At 48.4% G+C, this 22,214-nt stretch overlaps 2 protein-coding genes across 6 annotated transcripts in view; one reads left to right on the forward strand and one right to left on the reverse strand.

Moving 5' to 3' along the window:
- The window catches only part of SETD3 (SET domain containing 3, actin N3(tau)-histidine methyltransferase), a 70,144-nt gene extending 65,346 nt beyond the window's left edge, over window positions 1-4,798 (reverse strand). The window contains exons 1-3 of one of the 3 annotated variants that reach the window (XM_073577700.1): window positions 4,778-4,798; window positions 1,829-1,870; window positions 1,476-1,590 (exon numbers count right to left, since the gene is read on the reverse strand). In XM_073577700.1, coding sequence (XP_073433801.1) covers window positions 1,476-1,578 — 103 coding nt within the window. In that variant the 5' untranslated portion in view covers window positions 1,579-1,590; window positions 1,829-1,870; window positions 4,778-4,798. Of the gene's footprint in view, window positions 1-1,475; window positions 1,591-1,828; window positions 1,871-4,566; window positions 4,714-4,777 lie in introns of those variants that run through there. The other 2 variants (XM_073577698.1, XM_073577699.1) reach the window with 2 other exon arrangements.
- A 67-nt stretch (window positions 4,799-4,865) lies between these two features.
- CCNK (cyclin K) overlaps window positions 4,866-22,214 on the forward strand; it is a 28,010-nt gene continuing 10,661 nt past the window's right edge. Inside the window, exons 1-7 of one of the 3 annotated variants that reach the window (XM_073577703.1) lie at window positions 4,866-5,032; window positions 6,544-6,766; window positions 6,948-7,029; window positions 7,107-7,238; window positions 10,075-10,180; window positions 17,310-17,367; window positions 17,481-17,650. In XM_073577703.1, coding sequence (XP_073433804.1) covers window positions 6,570-6,766; window positions 6,948-7,029; window positions 7,107-7,238; window positions 10,075-10,180; window positions 17,310-17,367; window positions 17,481-17,650 — 745 coding nt within the window. In that variant the 5' untranslated portion in view covers window positions 4,866-5,032; window positions 6,544-6,569. Of the gene's footprint in view, window positions 5,039-6,543; window positions 6,767-6,947; window positions 7,030-7,106; window positions 7,239-10,074; window positions 10,181-17,309; window positions 17,368-17,480; window positions 17,651-22,214 lie in introns of all 3 variants that reach the window. The other 2 variants (XM_073577702.1, XM_073577701.1) reach the window with 2 other exon arrangements.

Here is a 22,214-nt window from a genome sequence, read left to right on the forward strand (position 1 = left end):
GTGCAGTCACTGTGTACATACATTACTGATCCTGAATTACATCCAGGATTATACTCGAGAGCTGCACTCACTATTCTGCTGGTGCAGTTACTGTGTACATACATTACATTACTGATCCTCAGATACATCCTGTATTATACTCCAGAGCTACACTCACTATTCTGCTGGTGCAGTCACTGTGTACATACATTACTGATCCTGAGTTACATCCTGTATTATACCCCAGAGCTGCACTCACTATTCTGCTGGTGCAGTCACTGTGTACATACATTACATTACTGATCCTGAGTTACATCCTGTATTATACCCCAGAGCTGCACTCACTATTCTGCTGGTGCAGTCACTGTGTACATACATTACTGATCCTGAGTTACATCCTGTATTATACCCCAGAGCTGCACTCACTATTCTGCTGGTGCAGTCACTGTGTACATACATTACTGATCCTGAGTTACAGCCTGTATTATACTCCAGAGCTACACTCACTATTCTGCTGGTGCAGTCACTGTGTACATACATTACATTACTGATCCTGAGTTACCTCCTGTATTATACCCCAGAGCTGCACTCACTATTCTGCTGGTGCAGTCACTGTGTACATACATTACATTACTGATCCTGAGTTACATCCTGTATTATACCCCAGAGCTGCACTCACTATTCTGCTGGTGCAGTAACTGCGTACGTACATTACATTACTGATCCTGAGTTACACCCTGTATTATATTCCAGAGCTGCACTCACTATTCTGCTGGTGCAGTCACTGTGTACATACATTACTGATCCTGAGTTACAGCCTGTATTATACTCCAGAGCTGCACTCACTATTCTGCTGGTACAGTCACTGTGTACATACATTACATTACTGATCCTGAGTTACATCCTGTATTCTACTCCAGAGCTGCACTCACTATTCTGCTGGTGCAGTCACTGTGTACATACATTACATTACATTACTGATCCTGAGTTACATCCTGTATTATACTCCAGAGCTACACTCACTATTCTGCTGGTGCAGTCACTGTGTACATACATTACATTACATTACTGATTCTGAGTTACATCCTGTATTATACCCCAGAGCTGCACTCACTATTCTGCTGGTGCAGTCACTGTATACATTACATTACTGATCCTGAGTTACATCCTGTATTATACCCCAGAGCTGCACTCACTATTCTGCTGGTGCAGTCACTGTGTACATACATTACATTACTGATCCTGCGTTACCTCCTGTATTATACCCCAGAGCTGCACTCACTATTCTGCTGGTGCAGTCACTGTATACATTACATTACTGATTCTGAGTTACATCCTGTATTATACTCCAGAGCTGCACTCACTATTCTGCTGGTGCAGTCATTGTGTACATACATTACAGCTTCATTCTTCGGATAATGGGGGTCCCAGCAGACACCTCTTGCCCCTCATGACAGAACAGTCTTCCAGCTGTGGACTGTCAATTTCTTACTTACTTTGCAGTAAATCACTGATCAGGTTCATCATCTCTTTTGGGGACACAGCTGCTGCGGCTCCGCTCCCCGACTTCTGAGTTTTCACTCGGCTTTTCTTTCCCATTTTGGATTGTCTCTGCAAAGAAATTAGCACAAAACTAGATTGTTTTTCATTAACGGAGGAGATGTCTGTAAGATGCCTCTCGCTGACGGGTGAGCAGGTCCACTAAGGGCGAGCGCAGACATGTAGTGGGCTTAGTTTCCCTAGGGGATCACATATCCTACTTAAAGGGTATGTACACTTACATAACAAATGCTCCCCCCATTACTCCTTTAATGCATCTAAAATACAAAATGCCTTTACACCACGTTACCTTTATTTCCTATGGAGTCTCTTAAATGAAATGCAGGTGCACCTGCAAAATAAATAATAAAATATTAGTATATTAGCAGAATAATCCAAGAATGATCATCAAGATCTAAACTGTCATCACCCACTTTTATCTAATGTGTAAATTTGCTATTGAGCCTTACAAGTAATACAAATCACCCCTATGCTGTGCACTGCAGCTCTCCCTTTTCAGGCAGGATACACACCACTAGCACAAGCTCAACAAACCATAAACTACCAGCATGTGAACCGGCAGTGAGAAAACGGAGAATATCGTGCAACTGCGGCACTGGGGGGCAACGAGCTTGGATAAAGGAAGGTCTGTGTGTTCTGGAAATGCAAAAATCATCATGTAAGAGGGAGAAGGAAAAAAAAACACTACTAGCAGAAGAATCCAGTATCATTTCAGCCTGGAAAAGCATAATTATTTTGTCACTGGCGCCATGGTAACAGAAGAAAGGGATTATTTAAATATCACAAGCGATCGCAGCACAATAACGATCAGCCATCACATTACTTTCTACGGGTGACGCAGGCTACTACTACTGCGGACAGATGGCGATGACACAAGTCAGACCCCCAGTGATCAGTAGCCCAAGCACTTCCAATTCTGGGAATATCCCTTTAGATAAGTTTCTGGCTTGACCAATATCCCGCGTCATGCTACAGAGGCTCCTTATCAGGTCAGACATTGACTTATAGGGGAGATTCCTCCACTAGGTGGCACCATCATGGGGTTTTTTCATTCTGGCAAAAGAGCATGTTATGGTCCCCATAAAGCCTCCATATTTAAAGGGCTGTAAAAGGGGTATTGATAAGCTATCCACAGGATAAGGTTAGATTGTTGTGTAGGTCCCACTGCCAAGATTCCCATCGATCTATGCAACCAGGAGCAGTGCCATCCTCTGCGCAGGAGTCAGCCAGACAGCTGTGCAGCACCCCCCCCTGCCTCACTGTGCGGCACCCCCCCCTGCCTCACTGTGCGGCACCCCCCCCTGCCTCACTGTGCGGCACCCCCCCCTGCCTCACTGTGCGGCACCCCCCCCTGCCTCACTGTGCGGCACCCCCCCCGCCTCACTGTGCGGCACCCCCCCCTGCCTCACTGTGCGGCACCCCCCCCGCCTCACTGGGCGGCACCCCCCCCCTGCCTCACTGGGCGGCACCCCCCCCTGCCTCACTGGGCGGCACCCCCCCCTGCCTCACTGGGCGGCACCCCCCCCTGCCTCACTGGGCGGCACCCCCCCCTGCCTCACTGGGCGGCACCCCCCCCTGCCTCACTGGGCGGCACCATCCCTGCCTCACTGGGCGGCACCATCCCTGCCTCTGTCTCACTGTGCAGCTGCTTCTCCCTCCTCCCTCTCCCCAATTCCAGACTTCTGGGCGATTTTATCATACTATGCACCAAAAGTCAGTCTCTCCTCTCCAAACAGATTTTATAGCATGGAGACACATGCAGGGGGCAAATGGATTCACTTTTAAACCTAAACATTTAATTTAACATAAAAAAAATCCTTTCGTAACTGGGTTTCATTTCACATTTTGCACCATTTGGTTTTCATGAGTTAAACGAGATCCTCTCAGTTTTTTTTTTTAATAACCAAAGACTACATCAAAAAAAGAGATGGAAGATCGATCTGGTCATAAATCACCTGAGAAGAGCTCAGAAAAACAGATATAGAAATCACAGACTTTCAAAATAAGTGCAAGCTCACTGACAGACTCTCAGTTAACTCATTCTGCAAAAAAACAAAAAGCCGTAAAAGCCAATAAGAGGAGACGTTAGTAAGAGAGAGAACGTATTGTACCATCGCTATAAGGACTATATAACATTGACAGGGGTGATTTGATCCTCTATTTCATACATTGCACTATCCCACTGTTATTCCAAGTGGAAACTAGAACTCATCATTGGGGGATTCCCTTCCACATGTCAAAGTACACAGGCACTAACTGACTGGGCAATGTAAAGCTGTGGGGGCCACGTGCATCCAACTGTTAGCTGTCAATTCTACATTTTCAGGAGGAATAACAGAGGATTACCAAAGTACAAAGTCCTACAGAAAAAAAATAAAAAAAGTAATTCATACTGGTTTAGCTCACAGAGACCAGGCGTGTTGGAAGATCTGACCAATCCTCTGTGGTCACACATGGGTCCAGGCTGCCTGCAGCTCGGCGTTATGCAACGACTGACAGCAGCGGTACCGACCTCTGACCACAGATCATAACTCCCAGCATGCCCTGAGAGTCATCTGCCCATACAGCTGTATTTATAAAGGTGCCACAAGGCCATCATAGCATATAAGAAATGACCTAATGTGCAGAGCAGGGAGACTACAACCTCAGCCTCTCCTGGGGGTGGGGAACTGCAAATCCCAGCACGCCCTGATATCTTCTAGAACAACCCTTCTGGGATTGCTGGGAGTTATAGCTTCCCAGCCGCTGAAGAGCCCCAGGTTTGGGAGCAATGGCTGCACCATCAGGTGCCATTATGTGCCCCCAGACATCCTCCCGGCCCACAACCCCACTGAGGTCATCAGCCATAGCAATGAATGGGCAGGAGACAGACATCGCCCATTGGCTTCTATGGGAGAAGGCCCAAGGGCACAGCAGGTGGCGCTCCTGAGCCAGCGTCCTGTGCGCGGTGCAAGCTCCTGGGTCTATTCCGCAGTGCGCAGGACGTGCAGCGTATACGGAGCGGGCGGGAGAGCTGCCAGCACTCACCTCCCGCGTCCCCCCGGTCACTCGTCACACAGCGGCCTGTGCCCGTCACCGGCTGGGGAGAATCAGCCGCAGAGTGCCGGAGAGATGGAGCAAGAGGATCCCAGCACAACCAAACCCACCCCGACAGCGCCCAGCATCACGCTGCAGCGATTGGTCAGCGGGAGACCTATGAAGCCTATGATTGGTTACATCACCCGCCTATCACTCACACCTTATAGCACTGAACATACTACATCAGTCACGTTTGGTTGTTAGTGCAACATCGCTAAAACCGCCCCTTATTCTGACGTCTTTCGCCCTGACTGGTTCGTGCCGGGCCGTGTCCTTTTTAGAGATTAAAGCAGAGGCGTGTCAACTTGTAATGACGTCACGTCGCACATTCGAATACAAGATGGCTGTCGCTGTAGTGCTGCGCTGGTAGTTTCTCCTACGGAAGCCGCTTAGTCCGAGGAGCCGTGGACTGCGGGTGAGTGTGAGTCGTCATAAGGCCTGGTATCGTTATCCACTGTAGTTTGGGCTCTTCTGGTCAACACCGCGCCATAATGGCCGAACTCCCATCTCTTCCTGACTGTACCCAGCTCCATTCATACTGACCCTTCTCCATAATCTGCTAAAATCTCACCTCTATTTGGCCACAGAGTAGGGTGGTCCATGCCCTGTGGCGCTACAAGCGCCTGCGGTCTCTGGTGGCTGAATATTGGCGCGTCCGCTTGGGGTGATTTCCCCCCCCCCCACCCCTCAGGCGCGCGTGTGTCCGCTTGGGGTGATTCCCCCCCCCTACCCCTCAGGCGCACGCGTGTCCGCTTGGGGTGATTCCCCCCCCTACCCCTCAGGCGCGCGCATGTCCGCTTGGGGTGATTCCCCCCCCTACCCCTCAGGCGCGCGCGTGTCCGCTTGGGGTGATTTCCCCCCCTACCCCTCAGGCGCGCGCGTGTCCGCTTGGGGTGATTCCCCCCCACCCCCTCAGGCGCGCGCGTGTCCGCTTGGGGTGATTCCCCCCCCACCCCCTCAGGCGCGCGCGTGTCCGCTTGGGGTGATTCCCCCCCTACCCCTCAGGCGCGCGCGTGTCCGCTTGGGGTGATTCCCCCCCACCCCTCAGGCGCGCGCGTGTCCGCTTGGGGTGATTCCCCCCCCCCCCCACCCCTCAGGCGCGCGCGTGTCCGCTTGGGGTGATTCCCCCCCCCCCCCCCACCCCTCAGGCGCGCGCGTGTCCGCTTGGGGTGATTCCCCCCCCCCTACCCCTCAGGCGCGCGCGCGTGTCCACTTGGGGTGATTCCCCCCCCCCCCTACCCCTCAGGCGCGCGCGCGTGTCCGCTTGGGGTGATTCCCCCCCCTACCCCTCAGGCGCACGCGCGTGTCCGCTTGGGGTGATTCCCCCCCCCCTACCCCTCAGGCGCGCGCACGTGTCCGCTTGGGGTGATCCCCCACCCCTCAGGCGCGCGCGCGTGTCCGCTTGGGGTGATTCCCCCCCCACCCCTCAGGCGTGCGCGCGTGTCCGCTTGGGGTGATTCCCCCCCTACCCCTCAGGCGCGCGCGCGCGTGTCCGCTTGGGGTGATTCCCCCCCTACCCCTCAGGCGCGCGCGTGTCCGCTTGGGGTGGTTCCACCCACCCCCCAGGTGCGCGCGTCCGCCTGCGGTGGTCCCCCCAGGCGGTTTGATCTCTTCTTGCTGCCTGGAAAAGTGCAGTAAGAGATCTTAAGTGGTGCTGTATTAAAACAGCTTGTAGAACGTTGGACTCTAAGGCTGCAGGAGTCAGTATTTTGTGCTGAAGTTGGGGAAACCTCTTGCTATGTTCATTGTTCAGTGATTTACATTGTTCTTAATTCATTGGTTTATTACAGACGGCAGAAAGTTCTTACATTTTGCTGATAAACTAATTGTGCACTGGGGGGTGACTGATGGTGTCTGTGGCTTTATATCTTATAGTTATCATCTGAGTCGTCTATGACAGCAGCTTTGTGTTTCCGTTCTTTGCAGGTAGTTTGGATGTTTGCAAGAATCCAATGAAGGAAAACAAGGAAAACTCGAGCCCCTCAGTGGCCTCTGGTGGCCTGGATCACGCCAAACCATGTTGGTATTGGGACAAGAAGGACCTCGCTCACACCCCCTCTCAGCAGGAAGGCCTGGACCCTGCCACCGAAGCCAGATACCGACGGGAGGGCGCCAGGTTCATATTTGATGTTGGCACAAGACTGGGACTGTATCCTTGTGTATAATCTAAAGAAGCACTCCAAACAAAAAATGCCTATACTGCGCCGCACGGGGCATGCCGTCTGCACGCTGCGCCGCAAGGGGAATGCTCTGTGCATGCCATACCACAAATAAATGTGTAAATGTGACTGATTATGTGATATATTCCGTTTCCTTATCCCTTCTGTCAGACATTATGACACTCTCGCCACCGGCATTATTTATTTCCACAGGTTCTATATGTTTCATTCATTCAAGCAATTTGCCAGATACGTAAGTTCAGCGTCTGTCACCAGGCTCTCAGGTTCTGTGCTGTTATCCTGAGATGACACCGGAGTTCTTTATTTCAGGTGACGGGCGCCTGCTGTCTCTTTCTTGCTGGAAAGGTGGAAGAAACCCCTAAGAAGTGTAAGGACATCATAAAGACGGCCCGCAGCTTGTTAAATGATGTGCAGTTCGGACAGTTCGGAGATGATCCGAAGGTGAGGAATAGGGTTAGTAGGATCCTGAGCAGACCTGGTGCAGTCTGTAGTGGTCTCTCTTGGACTAATTGATACTGCATGTAACAAGGAAATATAGTAACTTTACAAGGATCTACCGCTGTTGTGAAACTCCCAACACCAAGAAACAAAACATGAAAAAAAAACTTTGAAAGCAACATTTTATTAGATAGTCTTAAAAATATATCCTCTAAAAACAAAGGAAAGTACCGTACATATACAGTTAGGTCCATATGTATTTGACAGAGACAACATTTTTCTAATTTTGGTTCTAGACATTACCACAATGAATTTTAAACAAAACAATTCAGATGCAGTTGAAGTTCAGACTTTCAGCTTTCATTTGAGGGTATCCACATTAAATTGGATGAAGGGTTTAGGAGTTTCAGCTCCTTAACATGTGCAACCCTGTTTTTAAAGGGACTAAAAGTAATTGGACAGATTAAATAATTGTAAATAAAATGTTCATTTCTAGTACTTGGTTGAAAACCCTTTGTTGGCAATTACTGCCTGAATTCTTGAACTCATGAACATCACCAGACACTGTGTTTCCTCCTTTTTGATGCTCTGCTAGGCCTTCACTGCGGTGGTTTTCAGTTGCTGTTTGTTTGTGGGCCTTTCTGTCTGAAGTTTAGTCTTTAACAAGTGAAATGCATGCTCAATTGGGTTGAGATCAGGTCACTGACTTGGCCATTCAAGAATATTCCACTTCTTTGCTTTAATAAACTCCTGGGTTGCTTTGGCTTTGTTTTGCGTCATTGCCCATCTGTAGTATGAAACGACGACCAATCAGTTTGGCTGCATTTGGCTGGATCTGAGCACACAGTATGGCTCTGAATACCTCAGAATTCATTCGGCTGCTTCTGTTCTGTGTCACATCATCAATAAACACTAGTGATTCAGTGCCACTGGCAGCCATGCATGCCTAAGCCATCACACTGCCTCTGCCGTGTTTTACAGATGATGTGGTATGCTTTGGATCATGAGCTGTACCACGCCTTCGCCATACCTTTCTCTTTCCATCATTCTGGTAGAGGTTGATCTTGGTTTCATCTGTCCAAAGAATGTTCTTCCAGAACTGTGCTGGCTTTTTTAGATGTTTTTTTTTTTTAGCAAAGACCAGTCTAGCCTTTTTATTCTTGATGCATATGAGTGGCTTGCACCGTGCAGTGAACCCTCTGTATTTACTTTCATGCAGTCTTCTCTTTATGGTAGATTTGGATATTGATACACCTACCTCCTGGAGAGTGTTGTTCACTTGGTTGGCTGTTGTGAAGGGGTTTCTCTTCACCATGGAGACTATTGTGCGATCATCCATCACTGTTGTCTTCCGTGTGCGCCCAGGGCGTTTTGCATTGATGAGTTCACCAGTGCTTTCTTTCTCAGGATGTACCAAACTGTAGATTTTGCCACTCCTAATGTTGTAGCAATTTCCTGGATGGGTTTTTTCTTTTTTTGCAGCTTAAGGATGGCTTGTTTCACCTGCATGGAGAGCTCCTTTGACCGCATGTTTCCTTCACAGCAAAACCTTCCAAATGCAAGCACCACACCTCAAATCAACTCCAGGCCTTTTATCTGCTTAATTGAGAATGACATAACGAAGGGATTGCCCACACCTGTCCATGAAATAGCCTTAGAGTCAATTGTCCACTTTAATTTTGGTCCTTTTAAAAACAGGGTGGCACATGTTAAGGAGCTGAAACTCCTAACCCTTCATCCAATTTTAATGTCGATACCCTCAAATGAAAGCTGAAAGTTTGAACTTCAACTGCATCTGTATTGTTTTGTTTAAAATTCATTGTGGTAATGTCTAGAACCAAAATTAGAAAAATGTTGTTTCTGTCCAAATATATGGACCTAACTGTATAATTCTGCAGTTCAAAGGTACCAAGTTTCGGGATGAGGGACATGCATACAATATTTCAGGGAAAAGAAGGTAGCACCAAAATCTCTCTTTTGCCCTATAGAACCCTCCTAACTCCTGCCTTACCGTGGAGGCTGGCACACAAAAACATACTAATTGGTGCCCACTGCTCAATATAAACAGACCCTGTTCTTAAGTAGAGTTAGCAAATTTGTTCGGGTCCCTGCTTATTCGGCAAGCTATAGCGTTTGCTGTATAAGCTGCAGAGGGATCCCGGCTTCCTGGATCGTGCCAACTGATCGGTGCTGCAGCTGTATGTGTCGCGGCTGTGTCACAGCATGTGCATGTAGAGCGTGTTGGGCTCTCCACGCATGTGGTGTGGCTATGACACAGCCGCAACATATGCAGTTGTGGCGCAGATCAGCCAGAGTTGAACCAGGAAGCCGTGTTGCTTCTGCAGCTTATTCAGCAAACGCTATAGCTTGCCGTATAAGCAGGGACCCGAACAAATTCACTCAACTCTATTCTTAAGCCATTGTGCAACCTAATGATGATAAAGTGCAAAATTCCACAACATGCGAGGACATGCAGACCTATTCAGTAATACTTGTAGATAGAAATATACAGAGATTTCCGGGATGATAGTCAGTAGGGGCCTAATTAAACAGTGATGAATGTAACAGTATACACAATGGTTGCCACCCATGTGGTCACATACCAACTCACAGGGAAAATGTCCCAAAGGCCCGATCCCAGGACCTTATGCACAATATTAAACCAGCTCTAATAGAAGATGGGGACTTACCAAATCACAGTTTGGGAATCCATTGTTCCTCTTGTTATGTGTCGCCTGGTTGCTTGCACAGTCTCTTCTGAGGACTGTGGACATTACAGCAGAAAATGCAGCAAAAAAAAAAAAGTTATTCCCTGATTCTGATTTCTTCTTACATTTAGGAGGAAGTTATGGTCCTAGAGAGGATTCTTCTGCAAACCATTAAATTTGACCTACAGGTGGAGCATCCCTATCAGTTTCTACTAAAGTACGCCAAACAGTTAAAAGGTAATGAGTCTCGTCATGTAACAGAGATGGAGACGACCTGAGGATTTTCTAGTTATATTTAATTTTTTCTTTACAGCGTTTATCATGAGTCAGTTAATTTATAATTTCATAGCTCATACTTTTTTGGACCCGGCAATACCAATTTTTTTTTTTCTTATTTTTGGGTTGGAATGATGGGTTATTCAACCACTCTTTTTCACTTATACTTTATTTTATTCCAACGTATATTAATTTTATAATAAAAATTATTAATAATAACTTTTTCTAAACTATTAAGGGTCTCTAGCCTGCAATTAATGGATCTATATACTGCAACATTTCAATACTGTAGTATGTAACATAAAATGACAATGTCTTCACAGGCTGGGCATCATGGGAGTACAAAGATGGCAATTATGTTAAAAAAGACCTTGCAAGCTTTAAGCATTCTCTGCCAGTGCTGCTAAATTATAGTGGTGGCTGGTAGCCTAGAAAACGAGTATACAGTGTATCTTGCGCTCAGTCTGTGGCAAACATGACAGAAATTTTCAGAAATAATAAAAAAAAAAAAACTTTGCCATATTTGGGGACCCATACCCTGTTTTTTTTTTTTTTGTTTGTTTTTTAAGAAGGGGGTATTTAATGTTTTGAGAGTGTGGTTTTTTTTTTTTTTATATATATATATATATATATATATATATATATATATATATATATATATATATATATATATATATATATATTTTAAAATCTAAAAAGTAAATATTTTCAGAGTCCCATTAGGAGACTTTCTCCTACGCCTCATTGGGGGACACAGACAGTGGGTGTTATGCTGCTGGCCACTAGGAGGACACTAAGTAAACCAGAAAAAAGTTAGCTCCTCGCCTGCAGTATACACCCTCTCGCTGGCTGAGATTTCTCCAGTTCTTTGCTTAGTGTCTGTAGGAGGCACTTGGGTCTGGTTTCAGACCCCACCGTTTTTTATTTTATTTTTGAAATTTTCTGTAAATTTTTAGTTTTTAATTAACGGAGTGAAGGGGGCGACTGTTCCTTTCTACGGCCCGCTCTCCTCCGAACCAACAGGCAAGCATGCGGAGTATACCTCCCCGTACACTTTCCTGCGACGAATGGGGCTGATTCCTCTGACAATGGTTCCCTTACGGTCGGTACTCCACTGATATTGGGGCAAGCGCAACAGGACGAAGCACAGGAGTGCATGGAGAGGACTTGAGCAGCGCTTTTTCGGATGCCCTGAATCAGCCCCAGAGCTCTCCATCCCCCTGCCACAGTGTGGATCGATTGAGCATACCCCTTTAAGACCTCCTCCAGCTCTGCTACATCGCCCGGAGGATGAGACAAGAAGACCCCGGACAGCGACGACCTGCCTGTGCACAGGAGTGGAGGTATGGGGTCGGGTCCTGCCCCCCCCCCCCCCCCCGGTGAAGAGCTGACTTAATGTCAGTGGTGGTACGCCGGCGCTCCATCGCGACACCCCCCCCCCCGCTCTCGGCGCTCGTGTAGGCCAAAAATTTAGTCCCCTGCTTTTCCGGACTGCTAGGCCGCAATTTGAATGGCGCCGCCCCCTCCTCTTGGCACCTCTCATTACTTACGAGACGCGCAATTTTATTCTCGGGGGGGGGGGGGGGGGGCCATGTCTTCAGCTGCATGTAACCCTTTCATGAGTGCTATGCCTGCTCTGGACAGCCGGATACTGGGTAACACCACAAGGCCACCGTTTTTTCCTCCCGGGGGACCCAGCACAGGACCGGGTAAGCTGCATCTGCCCTCAGATTAAAGCTTAACCCCTTCACGGCACATTCCCTGCAGCTGCAGACAGACTCTGCCGTTAACCCTTTCAGGAGCGCTATGCCTCAATCTAAGGAGGCTAAACAGGCTGTTAAAAAGGCACACTGATTTTTTATTTTTTTTTACTGTGTACCACTTGGAAGTCTGTCTTACCCAGTGCACAGACTAATCCGTTATGCACGGACTGCGACCCGGACTGCGCCCTGACCTGCTCTCCAATGTCCCTCGCCGCTGCTGTTGACGGGCCTCCTGCGTTTAGTAACCCTGACTGGGCTGCGTCCCTGTCATGGTCGGTGGAGTCTCTGACCCAGGCAGAAAGCGTCCTTACCTCCCGCGGAGGGCTCTGGCGTCGGCCGGGAACCGTCCCCCAGCAGGGACCATACTCATCCAAGGGACGGTCAGCGCCTCAGCATCGGCGACTCATGTCTCTCGCTCGCCCTCTCCTGAGGTTCACAGCGAGCACGGCTCAGAATTCGAATCTGACACATCAGCCCCTCAGAATCTACCAACTGATCAAGAGTCGCTTGATTCTCTTATAGAATCAGTCAACAGAATTCTGTGGTTGGATGAAGAAAATATTCCCGCTCCAGCACACCCTGGCTCATTTAAGGGAACCTAGCGTGTGAGCACGTTATTTACCAGCCGTCCAGTAACATAGGGATTGGCCACATGAGCGGTTCACAGGGCAAAAGTCTACTCGGGCTAAGTACCCTTTTCATCAAGACCTAATGTAGGATTGGTTACAGTCCCCTCCGGTGGACCCTCCTGTATTGCGTTTTGCTTCTAAAATGCTCCTATCTGTTTCTGAGGGTTTCTTAGTCAGAAGCCCCTCCGTTTGTCAAATTGACTACCTTGCCCGCTCAGGTTTGTTTTTTTTTTTTGTTGTTTTTTTTTTGTTTTGTGAAGCTTCAAGAACAGCGTTTTTTTTCCATCTCTCGCGGCAATTTGGGTCACTAAGGCAATGGCCGCTTGAGTAGAAGTCTTGATTACTTCCTTCCAAGGCACCAATCTTCCTCCGGAGGCAACCACTGTCGCCAGGCAGATAATTCACGCAGCTGTCTTTGTAGTAGACGCTTCTTTTGATGCCGCCAATTGCGCGGCTCAAACTGCCGTTAATGTGATCTCCATTAAAAGATCCCTAATGGCTCCGCGGCTGGCGGGCGCGGATGCCACACCTAAAAGATCTGTCATGATCTCAGTGCAGGTTTTGACCTGCACGTCAGGGGTTAATTATTGTGGCCTCTTTGGTTCAGGCAGAGCTTTTTATTGCCCTGAGATACTCCAATCCCTGTCAGTTATACTTTTGCCTTTGGACGAGTGTTGTGACCCCTGTATGCCTGTTCGTTGTGTTATAGCTTGCTTATATGGTTCTGATCCGGTTCTGTCCCCCGTTGTGAGTTTGCCTGTTGATTCTGTACTCTATATCTGCTTCACTGGTTTCTGACTTCTTGGCTACGTCTTGACTATCCGTTCTGTTTTGCCCTTTGGTAATTGTCGTGCTATCTCGTGCTTTGACCCCGGCCTGATCTGGTTTATTTCCCTGTCTATGCCAATTAGTAACTTTGTTCCGTAGTTACCATTGTAGGAGTTTTCCTGCAGCTCCTAGCAGTCACATGCTTCAGGTCCTGTGGGTCTGAAGCACGCATCTTTTCTGCTGCTGCCCGCTCCACAGGTATCTCTGAGCACAGGTTGTCTTACTCAGGACACGCGCACTGGCTCAGTGAGCAAGTGCAGTGCGGTGTTCCTGACAAGATCGTTGTCTTCTCTCCTCTTTCAAACGGGTCATTGTTTTGGAGAGAAACTGGACCAACTCATTTCCGATACTACCGGGGGAAAAAGTAAACTCCTTCCTCAACAATAGGGGCTGTTCGGCCGTTTCGCAACCAACAGCCGACGAGTTTTCGATCTCGCAACAATTCCGGTTGGTCCTCCTCTACCTTCTCTTCCAGATCAGGTCGGTCCCCGCGCGGAGACAGAGGCTCCCAGGTCTCATACAAACCTAACTGCTCTTGGAAACCCAGGCCTAGGGCTTCTGGATCTAGGGGAGTCAAATCTCATAGATCTACCCAATGACAAGTGGTCAGGGAGCTGGTGTCCTCCGGATTCGAGAGAGAGAATTTTCTTCTCCCCCCTCCAACTCGGTTTTTCCTTTCCTCTCCCCCCAAGGAAAAAGACAAGAGCCTTCCTTCGGGCTGTTCAGGGTCTGCTAAGGGTCGGAGTCATCATTCCGGTCCCTCATCACGAAAGGTTCAGAGGATTATTTTCAAACCTTTTTGTGTTTCCAAAAATGGGCGGGACGATGTGACCCATTCTGGGTCTCAAACTGTTAAATCAGTTTGTCAGGGTACGGTGATTCTGAATGGAATCTCTCCGATCAGTTGTCGCTTTCATGGAAAAAGGAGAGTTCCAAGCATCCATCGACATCAAGGTCGCTTACCTTCATGCAATTCACAAGGAACACTTCCAGTTCGTTGCCTTGCCCTTCGGACTCGCCACCGCCCCCAGGGTCATCGCGGCTGTCATGGCCATTCTCCACTCTCGGGGAGTGGTGGTGTTACCGTATCCGGACGACCTGCTCATCAAGGGTCCGTCCCTTCCAGCCTGTGAGGAATCCATGGATAACAGTAAATACACTTTCTTGCCTGGGGTGGAAGATAAACTTTGAAAAGTCTTTCCCAAAACCGGCTCAGCAGATTCCCGCTTTAGGGATGATCTTGGACACTTCCCGCGTGTTGGTCATTCTCCCTCCAGGAGAGACCTAAGCCTTACAACGGGCAGCGTGACTGTGTTCTCACTCCATTCGTTTCGGCATGAGAGTTCTAGGAAAGTTGGTGTCAGCGATGGATGCCGTTCCATTTGCACAGTTCTACCTCTGTCCCTTACAACGTGCTGCTGTTAGGTTAGGACAAGAACCCGTTCTCCCTGGACCGTCAGATCCCTCTGTCCCTGTGGGTCAGGCAATCCCTCAGGTGGTGGACACTGAGGTCCTCCCTGACCTCCCTGAATCAAGGCAGTTTTTTGTTTTGTTTTTTTTCTCCCTGTAAGATGGTTGGTAGTAACCACAGACGCAAGTCTCCTCGGCTGGGGAGCAGTCTTTCTTCGCCACACGGCACAGGGTCACTGGTCAACCCACGAGTCAGTCTCCCCATCAACGTTTGGGAGATGCAAGCGATCAGATTAGCTCTACGGAGTTTCCACCGTCTCCTCGCAGGTCACATCAGGATCCAATCCGACAACGCCACGGCTGTAGTGTATATCAGCCGCCAGGGAGGTACCCCCAGCAGGATGGCCGTGCACGAAGCGAGTCACATCCTCCATTGGGCCGAGCGTAGAAAACTGGGCGGCAGATTTTCGCAGTCGCCAAGGCATTGTCTCAGGGGAGTGGTCTCTTCATCCGGAAGTCTTTTCAACAGACTTGTCATCGTTAGGGGACTCCGGATGTGGATCTCATGGCCTCAAGACTAAACAACAAGGTTCCTCGGTTCATTGCCCGATCGCGTGATCCATGCGCCATCGGTGCAGACGCCCTAGTTCTGCCATGGCACCGGTTCCGGCTCCCGTACATCTTTTCCGACGAAAAATTGCCACTAAACTTCAGGTCAAGACGTTCATCCTGGAAGATTCCCATGTGGCGCCTCCTTATAGAAAGGTTTTGGATTCATGGGACCTTAACCTGGTTCTCGGGGCCTTACAGGAGGCTCCTTTTGAACCGCCGCAGGACATGTCACTGTCCGTCCTCTCTTGGAAGGTGGTCTTTCTAGTGGCAATCAGATGAGTTTTTGAATTGGCAGCTCTGTCCTGCCGTTCTCCGTTCCTGAATTTTTCATCAGGAAAAGATAGTTCTCAGGACGTCCCCGTCCTTCCTGCCCAAGGTCATCTCTTCCATCTCAACGAGGGAATTGTTTTGCCTTTCCTTTTGTCCAGCACCAGTCCATCGCATTGAGAAGGCCCTCCACACCCTGGATGTGGTTAGGGCGCTGAGACGGTACATCTCGCGGACGGCTCCCTGCCACAAGTCAGATGCCCTGTTCATGCTTCCAGAGGGGCATAGGAAGGGTCTAGCCAGGTCAAAGCAACGCTAGCCAGGTGGATTTCCCTGGCGATTCAGTAGTCCTACTGTATCAGGAACGCGCCTGTCCCAGGGGTGATTGAGGCGCACTCTACCTGGTCAGTTGGCGCCTCCTCGGACATTCGGCACCAGGCCTCGGCAGAACAGGTCTGCAAGGTTGCGACTTGATCCAGCCTGCATACCTTTACAAACATTGCCTAATTTATTCTCAGGCCTCTGCGGATGCAACCTGCAATCGGCAGTACCTCACTGTTGACTCAGTGGTACATGGGGTATTAGCAGATGTATGCTTCTCACCCAGGGACTGCTTTAGGACGTCCCACTGTCTGTGTCCCCCAATGAGGCGTAGGAGAAATAGGGATTTTTGTGTACTCACCGTAAAATCCTTTTCTCCGACAAAATCATTGGAGGACACCGCTCCCACCCTGTTTAGCCTATTGGCTCACTGTAGCATTCTTAGGCTTTGACTTAGTTATGGTTATTGTTTATGCTCCTACTGCTTTTTTTCACCGAACTGGAGAAATCTCAGCCAGCGAGAGGGAGTATACTGCAGGGGAGGAGCTAACTTTTTTCTGGTTTACTTAGTGTCCTCCTAGTGGCCAGCAGCATAACACCCACTGTCTGTGTCCCCCAATGATTGGCTCAGAGAAAAGGATTTTATGGTGAGTACACAAAAATCCCTATTTTACTGTCAGTTGTATGATTGCAGGTACCATACTCCGTATTGCAGTTTATTGGAAGTACTGTAATCTCCTTTGCCTGTGGCAGGGCTTCGTAGTGGTACCAAGATGCCACAGACATATCCGCCTTTATCTAACCATTTAGATGCCACAGTCACTAATCACCACAACATCTAAGGTGTTAAACTGCAGCAGTGCACGCTCCCTCTGAAAGATGCTGGCTGTGACCTCATAGTTTTGTGACCTACACAAATCCTCAGCTTGTTGCCTCGTGCTTTCTTGTGGTCAGGGATCTCCTCCGTTACTGTCACATTCTACCAAGGGTTTGCATGCTCTGGCCGCCAGCAGTTGTCAAGCTGTAACTCCCAGAATTGCTGCCAGGGAATGCTGGGAGTTGTAGTTTCACAACAGCTGAAGAGTGTTGATCCCTGCACTAGACCTTTGGCATCTTGTCACCCATCTTTTTTTCACTTCATAAAGAATGAGAATGTAAGATCTTATAGAGAAAGGGTTAAAGCATGGGGGCCGTGCGAGGGGAGTGGTAACCGTTGCATCACTCTATCTGTTTTTTTTGTTTTCTTTATATTTTGTTCAGGAGACAAGAATAAAATCCAGAAGTTGGTGCAGATGGCATGGACGTTTGTCAATGACAGGTAGGGGCGATGCAAGTGTTAATCTGACTCCTGTTGCTGAGCTGCAAGCAGCATCGGTCCCACTCCTGACTCTGGCCTCACTTTTCACCCCTCACCCTGTGCTCTGTCTGCAGCCTCTGCACCACACTGTCCTTGCAGTGGGAGCCGGAGATTATCGCAGTCGCTGTCATGTATCTCGCTGGACGACTGTGCAAGTTTGAAATCCAGGAATGGACGTCCAAGCCCATGTCCCGGCGGTGGTGGGAGCAGTTTGTGCAGGACGTGCCTGTCGATGTACTGGAAGGTAAGTGCTATGTCTGCATCTACTCGCAAATTGCCACAGGTACGGCTCCCCTGCTGCTATTGCTGATATAATGGCAGCACTTATGGTTCATAAAATACTCTGTGCTGCAGGGGGGTTGTGCTGTTCCTTCTCCCACAAAGATACAGTCCTGTCCTCAATAATATGATCACATGAATAGTAGGATCACCTGCCGTCCTCTTGCTCCTGTGGGTCAAAGATTCCTTGAATGTTATTGAGTCATTGTCTCAAAGTAACAAAGCTTTTACTTACCTTACTGTGGTCCAGCACCGCTTCTCATCACTTCAATGGTCATTGATCAGTTGCAGTGGTAATGTCCCGTGTGCAGCACTGCAGCCAATCACTGGGCTCAGCAGCTCACGCTGTATCTTATTCGCTGCAGCATTGATGTCACCACTGCAACTGATCAATAAAGACTGGTTCAGCAATGAGAAGCATAGTTGGATCCTGGGAGGGAGAGTAAAAGCTGCTGCCTCTACATCCCACTTTTCCTGAGCATTTGAAGCAATAATCTTTGAAATGGGGAGAAATATCCATAAATCAGAGCGCAGGTAACCTTTGTGTGTTAAGAGGGGTGATAACATGAGGAAAAGTTGATACATAACATGGTAATGTAGAAAATAAGGGCAAAAGCATAATTAAATGTCAGAATATAATTGTCCCCTTTAAAAAAAAAAAAAAAAAATTAAACAACATTAATGATTGGATTTATGCAGGTAAAAATCCTGACGCAAACACGTCCTCCAATACATGCAAATGTACACAAGGGGGCAGCACAGTTCTACAAATAACACTAATCCCTCAGAGAAAATCCCCCTAAAAAATCAACTAAAAGTCATCAGAACAGCATGTACCCACAATGGTGCTAATAAAAACTACAGAACAGTCACAAAAATACAAGTCCACTGACAAAAAACTAAAGTCACGGGACTTCTTAAAAAATAAAAAGGACTTTTTATTGTATTTTTGTTTTATGAAGGTTTTTCTTTAAAAAAGAAAAAAAAAATGTTACTGTTGCTTTAATTGTGCTGAGCTGCATAATTATGCTACTAGATCAGTTTTACTGCACAGTGAACACTCGTAAGATTGGAAACCACAAAAAACACTGATAGAATTGCATTTTCTTTATCACTTCATTGGGGGACATGGGTAACCATGGGCATATGCTTCTTTAACTAGATGGCTGACACTGCGCAAGAAAATAATTTGTTCCTCCCCAGCAGTATACACCCACCAACTGGTAGAAATCTCCTCAGTTTAAGCTTCGTGTCTGTAGGAAGCAGACCTGCATATGATCCCAGATCCGTCGTCCCCCCCCCTACAGTTCTCATTGGTTTTCCTTCTTTTTTTATTATTTTTTTCCCCTATGTCTTGTTAGGTTCTTCAAGGGCAGCAGGGTGTAATTCTTCACTCTGCCTTCCCACTTGTGTGCGACCGTGAAAACAGTGTGGCATGTCCACACTGTCCCCTCGTCTCGCAAAGCAGGACCCCACCCCACTTCACTGTGTCCATGGTGATTCGTGGTGGCAGGTCCTTGCCTTTTCTTTATCGCCTTATTGGGGGACACAGATGACCATGGGTGTATGCTACTGCTGCGATGCTGTATCTGGAAAAGAAAGGGGAAATCATTAAAAAACACAACTAAAACCTGAAAAGAAAAGGATTAAATGCGGATCTGGGGAGATCCCGGTCCGCCTCCTACAGACACTAAGCACAAACTGAGGTGCTTGGTGCCTGTCGGTGGGTGTATACTGCCGGGGAGGAGCTAAGTTTCTTGTTTTGTATAGTGTCAGCCTCCTAGCAGCAGCAGCATACACCCATGGTCATCTGTCCCCCCCTAATGAAGGCTCCAAGAAAGAGATTTTACGGTAAGAACCCAAAATCCCTCTTTTTCCCACCCCAGCTCCCTTAAAATGATGGTCCCTATCCCAGGTGACCTTCCCCCTTTTCAGGGTCAACACATCCTATCCATACCAGGAAATCCCTCTTTTCTGATGCCACCCTCAAGACTAAAAAAGAAGGAATCAGGACTCCTATCAGGTACTGTCAATTTTCACAGGCAGCTTGGGTGCATCGGAGATCCCACCGATGCTCTGAGAGGCGCCATTCTCGAATTCTCCCACCCAGCCATGCTTGAAATAACGTGCTCTTATTCTTTCTCTGCCCACCCTCCTTTCAATCGTACCAGTCAGGGCGCTTATCTTCCATTTCAGCCGTCCAATCTTCGGCAACGCTCTGGCAGGTCCCTTCCTCCTCCCTTTTGTCGGCAACGCAGGCTCATAGATGTAATCTCAGCTCGGCCTGCCCGCTCTGCCCCTTCCTCTTCATGCTGTTCTGTCAGGAGACAGAACGCTGACTTCAGCAGTGCTTCTTCTGCTGCAACGCTCTACATCTGCCAGGAGCTCTCGTTGGCAAGATGCCAGCCATCAGAACGGTGCTTGCCTCACAGCCCCCAGCTCCAGTCAGTGTTCAGTCGCAGCTACTTCCCTGCAGTCCAGTCTCTTCTCTCTTGCATACCTCCACATCACAATTTGGGTGCCGCATCAGAGATTTCTCACATTTGCAGTTCATGGAAGTCATTTTTTATCATTTTACAGCTTTCCTCTTCGGCCTAGCCTCTGCCCTGAGGGTGTTCACGAAGGTGATGGCGTCTGTCATGGCCATTCTGCGCTCCAGGGGGATTGTCATTATCACTTACCTGGACGACCTCTTAATCAAGGGACCTTCTTTTCGAGACTGTTGCCACTGTTGCCAGAGTCTTCAGATTACCCTGGACATGCTGGTCTGGCTCTGCTGGATGGTCAACAAGAAAAAGACGTCGTTGATTCCAGCTCAACACATTACTTTCCTTGGAATGTCGTTGAACACCGAGCCTCGTGTCGAAGTCTTTCTCTCGGAACAGAAAAATCTTTGCTCTCCACTTGGAAGTCCGCTATCTGAAATGCTCATCCTCTCACCCCCTCCACCTCGGCATGAGTGTGGTGGGGAAAATGGTCGCCGCCATGGAGGCTGTGCCATTTGCCCAATTCCACACCCATTCACTTCAGCTGGCCCTCTTTTCAGCATGGGACAAGAAGGTGTCATCCCTTGGATTATCCCATTATCCTTCCCCCTCGTGTACATCAGTCATTAACATGGTGGACCCTCTACTTGTCTATTAGTCTCGGGTGATTCTTTTTCCCTCTCCATTGGAAGGTCGTCACGACCAACGCAAGACATCTCAGTTGGAGAGCCGTCTTTCTGCATCACACTGCCCAGGGGTGGCTGGAACTCTCGGGAAGTTGCCCTTCCTATCAATCTCCTGGAGATCAGGGCAATCTACCTCTCCCTTCTTCATTGTCAGGACATCTGGTTCGCAGTCACTCGGACATTGCCATGGCGTACATAAACACCAGGGCGTAACACGCAGCAGTTCTGACGGAAGTGTCCAGGATCCTAGTCTGGGTAAAAAATCATAACAGCATTCTTGGTGGTTCACATTCTGGGATTAGAGACCTGGGTCGCCAACTTTCTAAGTTGCCAGGATCTCTCTTCGGGCAAATGGTCACTCAACCCAGAAGTGGTCAACCAGATCTGTTAGAGGTGGGGCACCCCCGGCGTGGATTTGTTGGTGTCTCGGATGAACGCCAAGGTACCCCACTTCTTTGCCAGGTCCTATGATCTAGCAATCGGTCAGGACGCCCTGGTCCTATTGGTCTCTTGTTTTGGCTTCCATCTATCTTCCCGCCACTCCCCTTAATTCCGAGTGTCGTCAAGAAGATCAAGTCAGAGGAAGTACCCATAATTCTGGTAGCTCCAGACTGGCCCAGACGGGCCTGGTACGCAGAGCTAGTAAATATGCTCACAGATACCCCTTGGAAACTTACCCACAGTCCAGACCTCCTTTCACAGGGTCCCCTCTTCCACCAGAATTCTCGCTCGCTGAGCTTAATGGCATTGCCGTTGAGGCTGCCGTTCTGAAAGAAGCGGTGTTTTCGTCTCGGGTCATTCAGACCATGATCAGTGCGAGAGAGCCTGCGTCTTGTTCCATTTATCATAGGACCTGGAGGTTCTATTTCCGCTAGTGTGAAGACATTCAGTCTTCCAGCCATTCTGGTTTTTCTCTAGTCTGACCTCAACAACAAGAGCCTTTTAGCACTGTTAAGGGTTAAGTTTCCGCCCTCTTGATTCTGTTTCAGAAGGAACTGGTGTCTCTTCTCCAGGTCAAGACCTTCCTCAAGGGCGTTGCTGATTTGGCTCAACCTTATCAGCCTCCGGTAGATCCGTGGAACCTTCACTTGGTCCTATTGGTCTTTCAGCACTCTGTTCGAGCCCATGTGCTCAAAAAAACATACAAGAAGTTTATTAACCCCTTCATGACCCAGCCTATTTTGACCTTAATGACCAAGCCATTTTTTTGCGATTCTGACCAGTGTCCCTTTATAAGATAATAACTCTGGAACGCTTCATCGGTTCCCAGCGATTCTGAGATTTATTTTCGTGACATATTGGGCTTCATGTTAGTGGTAAATTTAGGTAGATAATTTTTGCGTTTATTTGTGAAAAA

Source organism: Dendrobates tinctorius, unplaced genomic scaffold, assembly GCF_039654945.1.
Source record: "Dendrobates tinctorius isolate UK_male_01 unplaced genomic scaffold, ASM3965494v1 ptg000057l, whole genome shotgun sequence".
NCBI lineage: Eukaryota > Metazoa > Chordata > Amphibia > Anura > Dendrobatidae > Dendrobates > Dendrobates tinctorius.